This window comes from Lucilia sericata, unplaced genomic scaffold (assembly GCF_015586225.1).
Source record: "Lucilia sericata isolate MDLA Ls3-8-SP2 unplaced genomic scaffold, ASM1558622v1 Contig000587F_arrow, whole genome shotgun sequence".
Classification (NCBI taxonomy): domain Eukaryota; kingdom Metazoa; phylum Arthropoda; class Insecta; order Diptera; family Calliphoridae; genus Lucilia; species Lucilia sericata.
In genome coordinates, this window is record NW_023994594.1 from 72,648 (window position 1) to 89,006 (window position 16,359).

Here is a 16,359-nt window from a genome sequence, read left to right on the forward strand (position 1 = left end):
CCGATAGAACTTGTTTATTGATGTTGCAACCGGTGCTGTGCCTCAGTCGGTTATTGAAAATAGTTATAATGAAAATCTGTTTCTCAATTGATTGCTGAAGGCGAATCTAGGGTTGAAAATTGTAATTTGGCAGAACCTAATAGTGAAGAAAACTATCAGGAAGTAGAATTTAGCATTTTAACATTCGAAATTTGGTACAACTAATGATTGTTCCAAGAATATAAAAAAATTTAATCATATTAAATCCTTTTTGGATTTCAAACCTAATCGATGTGCATTCAGCGGATGCCGAGGAACAAAGATTCCCAACGAAAACAATGATTTACCAACCAAGCGTTCTTCCATCAAAAAACTATCTTTTAATTTTCAGTTTAGCAACATTTTTATTTATCTAACATATTTACTACTACAGCTAATTAAACACTCTCCTTTAAATAAAGTACACATTGCAACTAAGCACCTTTTACTTGGGATCGGTTGGAAGCTTGAAACCCACCATATCGGCTGTTTCCCTCACAGTCCTTTCACCACGACCATGATATTCCTTGAATAATTCATTGTATTTACGCAAACTAGACAAATAGGTTTGATAAGTTTGTCCCAAAAATAGGGCCTCATCGCGTGCTTTGCATAATTGTTGATCGGTTGTAGAGAATTTCTTGTATTGAGCTAAAATATAACGAGCTGCCAAGGAATTCTTAATGCAGCCATTAGGAGAGGCGCTACGTAGCTCTTGAAGTAGAGCACGTAAAGTTTTGGTGGCTGACATGCTGGAGTTATAAAGAAATTGATTAATTTATGAAAAATAAAATTTTTAATATTTTCTTACTTGTTTTTGGTGAATTCTACTTTTTTTCTCAACAGCTGTCTGTTACACAAAAACAAAAATACAGCTGACTGTCAAAGAAACCGTATGGAATTGAAACAATGTTCAGGGTTGTTATTTTACTAGTTAGTTTTTGAAAAAAGAAAAAAAGGCGGGTATTTCAGTTTATCGTTTGTTTACAGATTTTATTTATGAAAAACTTATAAAATAAATATGAATGAAATTAGTTTTTTTCAAGTAGCATTACCTGCTACTTCTTCCATTTTAACATCACTTTCATCTTTATCTATGCTTAACTCAAGAACAGCATCTTCCTCCATGGGCTCCTTGAGGCTCTTGTTATCATCCACTTCGGCATCATCGATTTCTTCTTTCACCCCTCTTTCCATTAGACCTCTACTGTGACGCACAACTTTATCAGACTGAGAGCCAGCCTCCATTTCATCATCACTTAAACCTTCGATTATGGGATGATTTGCTGTCGTAATATTACTGCTGCCAGAACCCACAACCACATCCTCATCCGACTTGCTGTCCTCATCTTCACTTGAACTATCCTCCACTAGTTGAGCTTCCAATTCACGCACTGCATACATTAGAACCGAGAAATCCTTTTGACGCTTCTCGAATTTACGCTCCAATTTAAGTTTTTTCTCATTTAATTCGGCCAATTCCTTTTGCAAACATTCTATATGTTTTTGGGTTTCTTTACGATCTGGTTGTTGTTTTATCACTTTCGCCAATTGATCGTATTCCATTTTATTTTTACGTATTTGTTTGGCAATAATTAATTCTTTTTTACTTTCCTCCAATTCAAGTTTGGCCACTTCAATGTTTTTTTCTATAGTTTTGGAGAGTTTTTGATAGTTTTCCAATTCTTCATCAATCATTTGACTTGTGCGTTCGGTTTTAGCGGCTGCAAATTGACACTGCGCCAATTGGGCCATTAAACGATCGTAGATAATTTGACTGAAGAAAAGTGGTAATCGCCGAGAAAATGGAAAGCATACGTTGTAATGAAGTTTTATGAGAAAATGAAGAGAATTGATATAAAATTTGTTTATTTAAAGGATGATTTTAATGTTGTGATTTAAGCTTTGCGTTACGTTAGGTTAGGTTTTTCAGACTGCTTACTAACACGAGTAAGTCTATACTTGGGTCCTATTTGGTCCCTTTGTAACGTCTGTAAAGAGAAAAGTTAAGGGAAAACATTTGGAAGGGGAAGAGTAGTGATAAAGAAAGTAGTGAAGAAACAGATATAGAAAGTAGAATGATGAGTATAGAATAGCGAAGAAGTTAAGACTCTGTTACCAGAAAAATCATAGTGTGTATTTAGTTACACACCCACTTCGACAATTTCAAGAATGCTAGTATACACTCAGGTTGAATAGCTGACAGATCAGATAGATCAGAAAAGTGAGACGAACCCAGCGCCTGATGACGGAGCGATTCCAGGGCCGGGCAGTTACACAGAAAATGAGTAATAGTTTCCTCTTCTTCTTCATTTTGACAGCTCCTACAAAAGTCATTATATGGAATACCAATACGTCTAGCGTGGTTTCCAAACTTTGAATGACCTGTAAGAACTGATAACAAAGCGCTCAGATATATTCTGTTTAGCCCTAAAATGTAGGATGTTTTATGAGAATCCATACGAGGCCACAGTAGCCTAGCGATCGAGCAAGTGTGCTCCTGAGACCATCGCTCCTGGGCTGAAATGAAGCAGTAATCAAGTATTTGCTTCTTGATGACCGCTAAGGGGACACCACAGAACTGGTCAATATCCAGTATGGTCATCCTCGTGCCGGCTTTTGCCAGAATGTCAGCAGTATTATTGCCAATTGTTTCCCCGTGTCCTTTGACCCAAATAAGGGTAATTCTTGAATATCTCGCCATCTCGTTTAGAGACGCCCGGCATTCTTGGACAAGTTTTGATGTAGAATACACACCTATCAGGGATTTGATAGCGGCTTGACTGTCAGTATAAATTCTGATATCTCTGTTGGATATCCGATAGTATCTAAGCCAATTAGAAGCCCTTTTTATAGCTGAGATTTCAGCCTGCAAAATAGTACATTCGTCGTTGAGTCGGAAAGAGATTTTCGTCCCGAATTCTTCAATGAATATGCCCCCGCCGACACCTTTAGTTGTTTTTGAGCCATCTGTATATACATTAAAGCTTCCAACACTTTCAGGTGCTAATTCATTATAATCGCAGATTAAACTATACCGGAAGTTCCTCGATATGCACGGTTCCGGAATATGGTAGTCAATAGCTTGATGTAGGTTTGGTACAAGATCTACAATCTTTGCATGACCACTGGAACCGTAGTTCCATCTATTCGTAATACTTAGTCTGGCTGCAGTATTCATTGCCAGTTGTTTAGCAAGAAGATCCACAGGCAGCCAGTTCAGCATGGCAAACAACGCTTTACTGGGCGTAGTCCTAAGTACACCTGTTATGAGAAGAGCAGATTGTCTCATAACTTTGGTAAGAATGTTTCTGTTAGATATTCTGTCAAGTGCATGCCACCAGACAATTACACCATACATCATTATCGGTTTAATCACCGCCTCATATAGCCAATTCACATTTCCTGGGTTGATACCCCAATGCAGGCCAATAGCCTTTCTACAAACGTATAACGCCGTAATGGCTTTGGAAGATCTGGAGATGATATTCAAGCTCCAAGACAATTTTCTGTCGAGAATAACACCTAAGTATTTTGCGCTATCCGACAGTGTGAGAACCTCACCGTTGAGGCGTGGAAGGGAGAATTGAGGAATTTTGTATTTATTTGTGAACAATACTAGTTCCGTTTTCCCTGGGTTTACGCTGAGACCGCATTTAACACTCCATGAGCTTATTATCTTCAGCGCTTCTTCCAATCTCTGAGACAGAGTCTCAAGATGCGTACCAGTTACCGCTACTGCAACATCGTCAGCGTAGGCAACCGTCTTAAAACCTAGTGAGTCAAGTTTGACCAATAGTTCATTTATTGCCATGTTCCAAAGAATAGGGGACAACACCCCTCCTTGAGGAGTGCCCCGGATGGCTTTTTTACAGATTGTTGTATCACCCAGTGAAGATACAATAGTCCGTTCAGATAGCAAGTTCTTTACAAAACTCACAATGGATCGTTCCACACCCATCTGTGAGAGGGATTGACAGATAGGTGAGGATCTGACGTTATTAAAAGCGCCCTCAATATCGAGAAAGGCAACCAGAGTGAAGTTACCATAGCTCATGTACTTTTCAATGTACCCAACCAGGGAATGTAAAGCCGTCTCAACAGATTTACCTTTCGTGTATGCATGTTGAGAGTTTGAGAGTAGAGATTTGTCAATAGATATCCTGACATTGATATCAATTATCCTCTCCAGAGTTTTAAGCAAGAATGACGCCAGACTGATGGGTCTGAAGTCTTTTACCTTGGTGTGAGATGTCTTTCCCCCTTTTGGGATAAAGATCACGTTACACCTGGTCCACTGTACAGGTATGTAGGACCAGTATAAACAGGCCTTGTAAATATTACTTAGCCAGGGAATGATACGGTCTAAATTATTTTGTAGATCCGCTGGAATAATGCCATCAGGGCCCGGAGATTTATAGGTGTCAAAACTCCTTATTGCCCAGCGAATGATGTCATCATCTATCATAACATCTTCAGCAGTATTATCTAGTTCAATACCATGCTGATTATCTGCAATTGATTCACCAGTTGGGATACAACCAGGAAAGTGAGTATTCAAGAGAAGCTCAAGTGTCTCTTGACTACCTGCAGTCCAATTTCCGTCCGCTTTTTGTATATAGCTTGGGACGGAAGGAGATTTAGACAGGATCTTACGAAGACGACTCGTATCTGACGAATTTTCTATAGAACTACAGAATTTTCTCCAGGAGCTACGTTTCGCACTTCGTACCTGATTTTTAAATTCATTAACTTTTGACTTATAAAGAGACCAGTTACCAGATCTCTTTGCCTCGTTAAATAATTTACGACATAACCTTCGAGTTTTCGCAATTTCGGGATCCCACCAAGGGGGTTTGCCCTTAAGCATACCATTTGATAATCTACAAGCCCTTTTTGTGGCTACACTAATAGAGCTTGAGATCCAGTTAACGGCTAAATCAATGTCACTTCTACTTTCTATCGTCGGAGCAGTAGGAAGAATATCAGTCAAGGTCGCTTTATGTACCTCCCAGTTCGTCTTTCTCCTATTGAGAAATGGTTTTATAATCTTTGCCTGAACCACTATTTCAAATTCTATATAGCAGTGATCAGAGAAGGAGCAAGCTTTGCGTTGGTACTTGTTCTTTTTGCTAAGTTTACAGTAATTTCACTTTTTCTTGAAAATATTTACATATCTTTTTATAGTCCTGCTTAATTTCGATTTTTTTGCACTAAAACTTGCAGAAAACTTGCGGGATCAAAGGGGTTTAACTTTGGATTATCTATGTAAATTAAAACTTATCATAAATCTTCCATTAATAGATAATCTTTCAAACTAAATTAAGGAATCTTCTTGCTTTTCTTTTTTCTTTTAATTTTTCTTAGTTCTATTATTTATACTTTTTACCACATTGCGGACCTAGTAGTTAAAAGTCTCCGAAAACTACTTAATACCATGTATATTTATATAGGATGGTAAGACTTATGAAAACGGACTTATGTGGGTGCTTTGACACTGGGATTGTATAATCAATATTAGTAAAAACATATCCCATAGACGACTTTTTAGACTTCCATTTATTGCTTGCCAAAATTAACCAAATATACCATTAAATTATAGCAAAAATAACTCTGGAATATAGTATCATTCAAACTGGAATGGGAGTCCTACACCTCAGATGTTTTAGACTTCACTCTTTTGACCTGTTTTTATTCAATGAACAGTAGTTTAATTTAAGAGCTTTAGTATCCCGAATCACCTCATGACATCCTCTAATGGCGATAATATGACTATTCCTATTAATTAGCTTTTCTTTAAATCTACTTTAGTTTTAACTTACACTTTAATTACTTCTTTTAAGTTATCTCAAAAGGAAGATGATAGAGCATACATGCATGAAGTTGTATCAATATTAATTCCAATGCTATTAATTTAGTTTTAGCAGAATCTTTACCGCAATTGCATCAATGTACTAGAAATTAAAAAAACAAACTTACTTATTTTCCGGCGAGTCGTTTTTGGAATACATCCATTTGAGAAATTGTTTAAGCAGCATATTAAGACGCCGATCATCGCCGGTGCCATCACCATCAATCAGCAAACGTTTTTTGATAATTTCCTCTGAAAAACACAAACAATTGAATAAAACTTCTATTTAAACAATTAAATCAAACAAACCGTCAGTCATTTTTATGAAATTTTTAGTAAAATACTATTAATTTTTTACAAAAATAAGAAAAAAATTACAAAAATCTACAATTCCCACAAAAATTTTAGTTTTTATTTTTCTAACACACACACGCACAAGCATATGATTTTGACATTTAAAAACAGTTGGTCTAAAAAGTTGGTAAAGCGAAAAACTAGCGAATAAATTATATAATTTAAAGCTGGCAATACTGTTAGTACATATGGTCAGATAATTTTTTTTGTTTACATTTTAATTTAGAGGAAAATTTAGTCTTGTTTACTTAATTTTAAATTGTTAAAATAGTTTTTTTTGTTAATTTAATTAAAAATGTCGAATTTCGATTATCTTTCTTACAAAGGTAATGCGATTTTCCGCGATCAACCTAATCATTCATATTTCGATAAGCCATTTGACGATGAACAAGACTGTTTATTTCAAGCACTGCATGAAATAGATTCACATTTCCTGAAACCTGAACAAAAGGCACAAACTCTTAATATTAACAGTGAAACGGTAATAGATCCTCGCACACAGAAACCTATAAACCAGCTTTGTTATGATCATACGCAAGAAGAAGCTACACAAAAGTTCCATTCGCCTAAAAGATCAATGATGACAGAAAAACAACATGAATTAGGAGTAAAAGTATTAAATGCCCTGCAACAGTGTTTGGAAGTGGAAGAGGAGGATATGTTTAATTGGTATAGATTGCAAAAAATCCGAGTTAATGAAAAGGAATATTTTCAAAGGTATGTTTTTGAATTAAGTCAAGGTAACAAAGAGCAAATGTATGCCCCTTGTCGTAAACTTCTAGAATTATATCAAAAGTGGTATAAACAAAAAGTATTTAAACTAATGAAGAGATATCCTCCTGAGTCCTATAATACCCACTTGGGCTTACCTCAAGTGAGACAGTGTAAAAATGTTTTAAGTGATCAACAAGTAGAAATAATACAACCAGAAATTGTTACTAAACTTGGAGCAGAATGTCGATGGCAGGACGATACAAAACAGGAAATAAAAAAGTTTACATATTCTATTGGCTCATATGCGGAAATTTATATAAATTCTGAAGATTTAAAAGAAACTTTGGAGGATAAATTAAAAACTCAATTTGAAAAGTTGCTCGAAGATGAAATAGAAGAAAATGCTGTATTTTATATGCCTTTGGAATCTTTGTTATTTATGGTGGCAGCGGGGGATTATGTAGATATACCAACGGAAATGTTGTTAAATATTAGAGAAAGTGAAAATGGTGAAGGAGTTACAAAAAGGTATATAATAATGGAGCAACCCCTACCCTCCCGGCAGGCTGGTTGGCATACATATCAACAAGTAGTGGAACAAGCTATTAAAGGCATGTTGTCCGTTAAACAATTAGATACCCAAGAAGAGGACAACTTGCCAACTATGGAGGGTAGGGACAACTCAACTGAATATAGAGTTTCAACCATAGAAGATTTTATGCAAAAATCCCCACCGATAGCCAATAAACTTTGTAAATTTTCAAAAACTTTAATCAAATGGCAATTGGGTACTTTAGAAGATATTGCACCTTTCAAAATTTTCACTTCTCTGGAATCTTTTGCGGAAAATAAAGATTTTTCTATAAAACTAGAATTTAAACCAAAATTTGGTTGTGAAATATTCACAAAATATGATTTACTTAAGGAATGGTTTAAACTTAAGCTATTGCAAAAGTCAGGAACTAATTGCCTACGTTTGGACACGACAAATTATCAAACTTTACTGGAAGAATCCTTAAGCATCAGAAAATTGGAAGAATATTTATCAGTTTATCACATAAGTTGCCAACAATTGCTAAACAATCTCTATGAATTTCTAAAAATGTTGTACAACATGCCCTTGGGTCATTATATGTTGCGTTACAATCCCAAATTTAAGGACAAACTAATGTTGTGTAAACCTTCCCAAGAAATTACACAAAACACTATAAAACTATACCAACTATTGCAGACGGATGTGACGGATTTGCAATTTATGACGGATCAGAGTTTTTTGTTAATAGATGAAAATCTTTGCAGTTTAATGCATTTGCAACATAGGATATTACCGGCAGCATTTTGTCCTCGTACACAGCCTAAGAAAAACATTAGTAGCGGGAAAGGTTATGTGCCAAAGCAGAAAACCATAGTAAAACAACCAGCCAAAGAACCAAAGAAACCTATAAAGAACAAAACCCAAATGAAGAGAGCTAGAAGAAGACAGCGCATGTTTGCAGAAATAAAAGCCAAAAAGGATGAAATGAAAGAATTGAGACAGGAAATGGAATTAGATCATAAAATGTTAGATATGTAATTAAAAATATGCATCTGAATAGGTTTTAATACAAATTTTAATAAAAAGGATAATAATTTTAAAAATTTCTTTAATTTTTCTTACCTTTAGTTCAAAAAAAATCTTAAGCCTTTGCTTATCTTTCCAGTAAAACACAAATTCCCTTTTGTCTACTATTTTTATTTATGTAACAAAAACTCTTAAAACTTATTCTAAACTTAATTTGGCAAAATCTGCAGCAGATATCATTTCTACATCATTGTACGTAGGAGCCTCCTTTTCCACCCAAAATTCCGCTGTTTTTTCCGGTAAATCGCTCTCGGGAAAAATATGTATCGATAGATCATTAAATACATTATGTACCTCATAATCATCCTCTAAAGGTAGTTCTTGGGCGTAAGGCATTATATCTAAAATATAAGAAGAATCTAAACGTAATAATCTTTCGGGTTTGCTGCATGCTAAGCTCTCAAAACTATTATTGATTAAAATAATATTCTTCAAATATTTGCCCTGCCAATTTTTCCACAGCAGGTTGTTGGTCAAACAATTGGGGCAGTGTGGCATATAGAATAGGGTCTGTATGTCGGCCTCATATTTGGCTTCACAATTTTCACTCATCACTAAACAATTGAATTTTTCTAAAACTTCCTTTTCACTTTGACGAAATATGGGATCAAAATAAAAAGCTTCTGTTATTTGATATTCCTTTTGTAGGGACAGTATAAAGGCTAGCTGATGTAGAGCTTGAAAGTTGCGGGTAAAAGGTCCAATGCCAAAACACACTAAGCGTTTGAGGGTTTCTGGTTTGTTATCAGTTTGTAGTTTACATAAACTTTCCTTTAAAGTAGCTAATGACTGCGCAAAGTAATCACTGTCTTGCATTTGTTGGCAGGTGGCTTCTAATTTCCTTAAATTGAAAAACTAAAAGTGTTACTTTTCTTTAGAATTATAACTAAAAAAACATACTTTACAAATTTGTCCACATCCACATCGGGACAATCTTTGTCATAACTTTTATCTGATATTCGTCTTGTTCTACGCTGCAAACCACGATGTGCTATCCATTTTTTGCGTGTTACTTTACAAAATTCTTCATTCATTTTTAGTTTTGTGTGGAGAATTTATTTAATTATTGCACTTTTTATTAAAAATAGAAACAATATTTACATGTTTCCAAAAGTAATGTACAAAAAAAAAATATCGTGTTTATTGTTGTTTACCTTGAAGTTGTTTTGACAGTTATGCATATTATATACAAAAGCTGAAATCTATGGAAGTTTTTGTTATAAGTTGGCAAAGCAATGTTTTAAAGCGGGAAAAATATTATCGGCAGCATACGAATTCAACAAAAATTGATTTTATTAATTCAGTAACAAAATTTTATCATTCAGATCGAATTATTTTTTCTATATAAAACCGGATCATAAGAATAAAACCGGATCATAAGGATCGTAAGAAATTTCGGTACCATAGCTCCCGAAATAATGTATCATTAAGAAAGAGTTTCTAAACCGTTGGAGTTTATGGGATCAACATTGGTTCGGCTTTGTCACCAATTCCGTTTCCGTTTGAAATTGTCAAGACCGAGGTAAGAGAACTAGTTAGTATTATCTTCCATTATACACACTATGTCCATAATTTGACCTGTTGCTCAAACCGAATAGTAAGAAGCTTTGGAACTTTGACCATATGATTTCTTTAACCTTGTTTGGTATTGCTTCAGAATCTTTCATACAACAAAAACAAGGATAAAGCATTGGTAGGGATTTATAGCAAATGTTTTAACTCATACAAATCGTAAACCTTAATCGCTTAGCAAATACAAACATACGGCTTTATTTTTACACTTAATCCTCAAGAATTCAAAATTCCCTAAAATCACAAGTTTAATTCGTACGATCATAAAATCATTAAGAATTTCCATTCCCTACAAACAAATAAATTACACTTTACCTGTTAAATGTTCGCTACCTGAACTAGATAATTGAACAAATTAAAATATTTTTGAACACTATAAATAATCAAGGCACAAAGCAGAAAAGCTGTCAGAAACATTTCAAACATTCCAGCAGAAAGACACATTTCTAAAGTGAAATTAAAAAAAACAAAAATATCGAAACAATAAACAAATAAAGAAAAGAATAATGGAGCAACCACGCAATAATATTGTTTTTGCCAATGAAACGTTAGTATTCATTTTATAATTTTTTTAAATAAAATATTTTCTAATAAATTATTTCTTTTCATTTTTCTTACAGCTCTTTTAATTCCAGTGGTTATTTATCGGATGATAATGTCAGCACTATGGTGACCTTTGATGATGACAGTATTATTTGCATTAATGATATTAGTGACGATAATTTGGAGAATTTTATAAACGATTCGATTATTTCCATAAGTTCTGTTTGATGTCGGTTGGAAAAAAAGTTAATGTGTTTCACATTTATTAGTTCCTTAAGTTTACGTTCTGTAAATTTATTTTTTAAAGATGTTATTTGATGACTTCTTTTATACGATTGATTATATCTTGTCATTATATTGAGCAAATAAAAAAGTTTTCCTAAAGCTAATTTTGGTTTTAATGTTATTTAGGAGGAAAGAAATTTGGAGTCTATAGTCAATAGACCAGTCTGTAATCTAGTTTATAGTCTATTCTGTATTCTAGTTAGTATAGGCCATTCTGTAGACTAGACTATACTAAAGACTGGAATATAAACTAGTCTATAAACTAGACAACAGAATAGATTATAAACTAGATTACTAGTCTATAGACTAGTCTTTAGTCTAGTCTTTAGTCTAGTCTATAGTCTAGTCTATAGTCTAGTCTATAGTCTAGTCTATAGACTATAGTCTAGTCTATAGTCTAGTCTATAGTCTAGTCTATAGTCTAGTCTACAGTCTAGTCTATAGTCTAGTCTATAGTCTAGTCTATAGTCTAGTCTATAGTCTAGTCTATAGTCTAGTCTATAGTCTAGTCTATAGTCTAGTCTATAGTCTAGTCTATAGTCTAGTCTATAGTCTAGTCTATAGTCTAGTCTATAGTCTAGTCTATAGTCTAGTCTATAGTCTAGTCTATAGTCTAGTCTATAGTCTAGTCTATAGTCTAGTCTATAGTCTAGTATATAGTCTAGTCTGTAGTCTAGTCTATAGTCTAGTCTATAGTCTAGTCTAGTCTAGTCTAGTCTATAGTCCTAGTCTATAGTCTAGTCTATAGTCTAGTCTATAGTCTAGTCTATAGTCTAGTCTATAGTCTAGTCTATAGTCTAGTCTATAGTCTAGTCTATAGTCTAGTCTAGTCTATAGTCTAGTCTAGTCTATAGTCTAGTCTAGTCATAGTCTAGTCTAGTCTATAGTCTAGTCTAGTCTATAGTCTTGTCTATAGTCTAGTCTATAATCTAGACTATAGTGTAGTCTATAGTGTAGTCTATAGTCTAGTCTATAGTCTAGTCTATAGTCTAGTCTATAGTCTAGTCTAAGTCTAGTCTATAGTCTAGTCTATAGTCTAGTCTATAGTCTAGTCTATAGTCTAGTCTATAGTCTAGTCTATAGTCTAGTCTATAGTCTAGTCTATAGTGTAGTCTATAGTCTAGTCTATAGTCTAGTCTATAGTCTAGTCTATGGTCTAGTCTATAGTCTAGTCTATAGTGTAGTCTATAGTGTAGTCTATAGTCTAGTATAGTCTAGTCTATAGTGTAAGTCTATAGTGTAGGTCTATAGTCTAGTTCATAGTCTAGTCCATAGTCTAGTCTATAGTCTAGTCCATAGTCTAGTCTATAGTCTAGTCTATAGTCTAGTCTATAGTCTAGTCTATAGTCTAGTCTATAGTCTAGTCTATAGTCTAGTCTATAGTCTAGTCTATAGTCTAGTCTATAGTCTAGTCTATAGTCTAGTCTATAGTCTAGTCTATAGTCTAGTCTATAGACTAGTCTAGTCTATAGTCTAGTCTATAGTCTAGTCTATAGTCTAGTCTATAGTCTAGTCTATAGTTTAGTCTAGTCTATAGTCTAGTCTAGTCTATAGTCTAGTCTAGTCTATAGTCTAGTCTATAGTTTAGTCTAGTCTATAGTCTAGTCTATAGTCTAGTCTATAGTCTAGTCTAGTCTAGTCTATAGTCTAGTCTAGTCTATAGTCTAGTCTATAGTCTAGTCTATAGTCTAGTCTATAGTCTAGTCTATAGTCTAGTCTAGTCTAGTCTAGTCTAGTCTAGTCTAGTCTAGTCTAGTCTAGTCTAGTCTAGTCTAGTCTAGTCTAGTCTAGTCTAGTCTAGTCTAGTCTAGTCTAGTCTAGTCTAGTCTAGTTCTAGTCTAGTCTAGTCTAGTCTAGTCTAGTCTAGTCTATAGTCTAGTCTAGTCTAGTAGTCTAGTCTAGTCTAGTCTAGTCTAGTCTAGTCTAGTCTAGTCTAGTCTAGTCTAGTCTAGTCTAGTAGTCTAGTCTAGTCTAGTCTAGTCTAGTCTAGTCTAGTCTAGTCTAGTCTAGTCTAGTCTAGTCTAGTCTAGTCATAGTCTAGTCTAGTCTAGTCTAGTCTAGTCTAGTCTAGTCTAGTCTAGTCTAGTCTAGTCTAGTCTAGTCTATAGTCTAGTCTATAGTCTAGTCTATAGTCTAGACTATAGTGTAGTCTATAGTGTAGTCTATAGTCTAGTCTATAGTCTAGTCTATAGTCTAGTCTATAGTCTAGTCTATAGTCTAGTCTATAGTCTAGTCTATAGTCCTAGTCTATAGTCTAGTCTATATAGTCTAGTCTATAGTCTAGTCTATAGTCTAGTCTATAGTCTAGTCTATAGTCTAGTCTATAGTCTAGTCTATAGTCTAGTCTTTAGTCTAGTCTATAGTCTAGTCTATAGTCTAGTCTATAGTCTAGTCTATAGTCTAGTCTATAGTTTAGTCTAGTCTATAGTCTAGTCTAGTCTATAGTCTAGTCTAGTCTATAGTCTAGTCTATAGTTTAGTCTAGTCTATAGTCTAGTCTATAGTCTAGTCTATAGTCTAGTCTATAGTCTAGTCTATAGTCTAGTCTATAGTCTAGTCTAGTCTATAGTCTAGTCTATAGTCTAGTCTATAGTCTAGTCTATAGACTAGTCTAGTCTATAGTCTAGTCTATAGTCTAGTCTATAGTCTAGTCTATAGTCTAGTCTATAGTTTAGTCTAGTCTATAGTCTAGTCTAGTCTATAGTCTAGTCTAGTCTATAGTCTAGTCTATAGTTTAGTCTAGTCTATAGTCTAGTCTATAGTCTAGTCTATAGTCTAGTCTATAGTCTAGTCTAGTCTATAGTCTAGTCTATAGTCTAGTCTATAGTCTAGTCTATAGTCTAGTCTATAGTCTAGTCTAGTCTAGTCTAGTCTAGTCTAGTCTAGTCTAGTCTAGTCTAGTCTAGTCTAGTCTAGTCTAGTCTAGTCTAGTCTAGTCTAGTCTATCTAGTCTAGTCTAGTCTAGTCTATAGTCTAGTCTAGTCTATAGTCTAGTCTAGTCTATAGTCTAGTCTAGTCTATAGTCTAGTCTAGTCTAGTCTAGTCTATAGTCTAGTCTAGTCTAGTCTATAGTCTAGTCTAGTCTAGTCTAGTCTAGTCTAGTCTAGTCTAGTCTAGTCTAGTCTAGTCTAGTCTAGTCTAGTCTAGTCTAGTCAGTCTAGTCTAGTCTAGTCTAGTCTAGTCTAGTCTAGTCTATAGTCTAGTCTAGTCTATAGTCTAGTCTATAGTCTAGTCTATAGTCTAGACTATAGTGTAGTCTATAGTGTAGTCTATAGTCTAGTCTATAGTCTAGTCTATAGTCTAGTCTATAGTCTAGTCTATAGTCTAGTCTATAGTCTAGTCTATAGTCTAGTCTATAGTCTAGTCTATAGTCTAGTCTATAGTCTAGTCTATAGTCTAGTCTATAGTCTAGTCTATAGTCTAGTCTATAGTCTAGTCTATAGTCTAGTCTATAGTCTAGTCTATAGTCTAGTCTATAGTCTAGTCTTTAGTCTAGTCTTTAGTCTAGTCTATAGTCTAGTCTATAGTCTAGTCTATAGTCTAGTCTATAGTCCTAGTCTATAGTCTAGTCTATAGTCTAGTCTATAGTCTAGTCTATAGTCTAGTCTATAGTCTAGTCTATAGTCTAGTCTATAGTCTTGTCTATAGTCTAGTCTATAGTCTAGTCTATAGTCTAGTCTATAGTCTAGTCTATAGTCTAGTCTATAGTCTAGTCTATAGTCTAGTCTATAGTCTAGTCTATAGTCTAGTCTATAGTCTAGTCTATAGTCTAGTCTAATTCTAGTCTAGTCCTAGTCTATAGTCTAGTCTAGTCTATGTCCTAGTCTATTCTAGTTTATAGTCTAGTCTTAGTTAATAGTCTAGTTAGTCTATAGTCCTAGTCATAGTCCTATGTCTATAGTCTAGTCCTAGTCTAAATATTCCTAGTATATCTAAGTATTATAGTTTAGTCCTGTAGTCTAGTCTATAGTCTCGTTTAATAGTCCAATTTATAGTCTAGTCTATAGTCTACTCTATAGTATAGTCTATAGTTTAGTCTATAGTATAGTCTATCTATTTACAGTTAAGGAAGAGCCTTTAATCATACGACCTTAAAATAAAATATTTCAAGAGATACCTATGCATCTTAAAAACGGATATATGTACATATGTAAACATAATGAAACATCAAAATTCGTTTATCATTTCGAACATCATTTAGATATTTAAAAGAACATAGAATCACACAATTTGAATTAGAAAATTGTTCTCATATAACTGTTGACCACAAATATCCATACATTTGTGAGATGAAAGAAATATGCACTAAAATTTAACACACTTGTAATAAAAATTCCGCAATTTGCAATAAAATATTACGAAATAAATCACCAAAAAGTAGAACAAATATTCAATAAAAAAAGAAATCGCAAAAATATGACTTCATTTCCATTAACTTCCAACATTTCTTCTTCATTAAACTGTTGAAGCATTCTTTTTTGTTTTCCAAATCTTATTGCAAGCAAATGCATTTCAAATTTCATCCACAATGCACATTTGTATAGAAATAACGAGTCAAGAATGAAATTTTAATGAATAAATAACAATATTTCATAAAAAAATATAAAACACCAGCAAAAGAGCGTGATTAGAGAGCAAGAAAGAGAGATATGCATAAGTAAAAATCCACTTTAAGTGTTTTTACCGTATTTCAATTACACAAATAATGTTTTTACTGGTGACTCCTCATCGCCGCACACCCCTCCTCAAAACCCACTTCTTAAGCAATGTAATGAGAACAACAATAAAACCAGAATACTAAATTTAAAGAGAATAACTAAACTTAAGTGAAGTAAGTAGTGATATGTTAGTGTTCCATCTGTCGGTCGGTCGATCTATCGATTGATTATTTTAGTGGTGGTTGGACAAAGTTAAGTATTACTTTACTATAAACATTTATGAACGATCATCATTAACCAGAGCTCATCCATATTGGTGGATCGGTGGATGTAAGAAAAACAACAATAACAATTACAACAGAGACAGCACGCAACAATGTTACAAGAAAAAGTTGGGATAATTTTTGAATTGGAAGAAATTCTCTACAATTCATAAAGAGTCATAAAATATAACGGATAAAATTTTATATTTACAAAAAAAACAAAAAAAGAGAGGGGATCAGTGTTAACAATTTAGTGCTTTTTCTGTTAAAACTGTATTTGCAGTTTATGAAGTATGTTCTTTACTTAATTCTAGAACGATATGATGTTAAAACAATAACATAACTTCTTAAAAGATTCAAATAGAATATGGGTATTCCGGTTCATACCGCCAGCTGAGAAGAGGTTTAGGGTAGGTTAGTGTTGGGAGGTATTATCTGAGGTCTCGTGCCGAAATAAGTCTTTGTTCCTACAGAAATTTGA

At 34.0% G+C, this 16,359-nt stretch overlaps 4 protein-coding genes across 5 annotated transcripts; 1 reads left to right on the forward strand and 3 right to left on the reverse strand.

The window, feature by feature from the left end:
* Positions 1 to 357: 357 nt before the first annotated feature.
* LOC119606457 (protein FMC1 homolog) lies at positions 358 to 947 on the reverse strand. Its single transcript, XM_037959972.1, has 2 exons — positions 830 to 947; positions 358 to 770 (listed from the first exon to the last, which is right to left on the reverse strand). Exon 2 carries the CDS (start codon positions 767 to 769, stop codon positions 464 to 466), a length of 306 nt encoding a protein of 101 aa, XP_037815900.1. The 5' UTR covers position 770; positions 830 to 947; the 3' UTR covers positions 358 to 463.
* LOC119606454 (THO complex protein 7) lies at positions 830 to 6,337 on the reverse strand. Of its 2 annotated transcripts, XM_037959968.1 has the most exons (4): positions 6,179 to 6,337; positions 5,998 to 6,121; positions 1,074 to 1,795; positions 830 to 948 (listed from the first exon to the last, which is right to left on the reverse strand). In XM_037959968.1, exons 1-4 carry the CDS (start codon positions 6,186 to 6,188, stop codon positions 941 to 943), a joined length of 864 nt encoding a protein of 287 aa, XP_037815896.1. In that variant the 5' UTR covers positions 6,189 to 6,337; the 3' UTR covers positions 830 to 940. The 2 variants fall into 2 exon arrangements, with proteins under 2 accessions (XP_037815896.1, XP_037815895.1); XM_037959967.1 differs by lacking the exon at positions 830 to 948 and having other exon boundaries at positions 985 to 1,795.
* Positions 6,338 to 6,400: 63 nt separating this feature from the next.
* Positions 6,401 to 8,564, forward strand: LOC119606453 (little elongation complex subunit 2). Its single transcript, XM_037959966.1, has one exon. The coding sequence runs from the start codon at positions 6,519 to 6,521 to the stop codon at positions 8,508 to 8,510; it is 1,992 nt and encodes a 663-aa protein (XP_037815894.1). The 5' UTR covers positions 6,401 to 6,518; the 3' UTR covers positions 8,511 to 8,564.
* A 91-nt stretch (positions 8,565 to 8,655) lies between these two features.
* On the reverse strand, positions 8,656 to 9,724 carry LOC119606455 (SRR1-like protein). The gene is made up of 2 exons (XM_037959969.1): positions 9,459 to 9,724; positions 8,656 to 9,399 (listed from the first exon to the last, which is right to left on the reverse strand). The coding sequence occupies exons 1-2, from the start codon at positions 9,590 to 9,592 to the stop codon at positions 8,697 to 8,699; spliced, it is 837 nt and encodes a 278-aa protein (XP_037815897.1). The 5' UTR covers positions 9,593 to 9,724; the 3' UTR covers positions 8,656 to 8,696.
* Between the last annotated feature and the right edge of the window lie 6,635 nt (positions 9,725 to 16,359).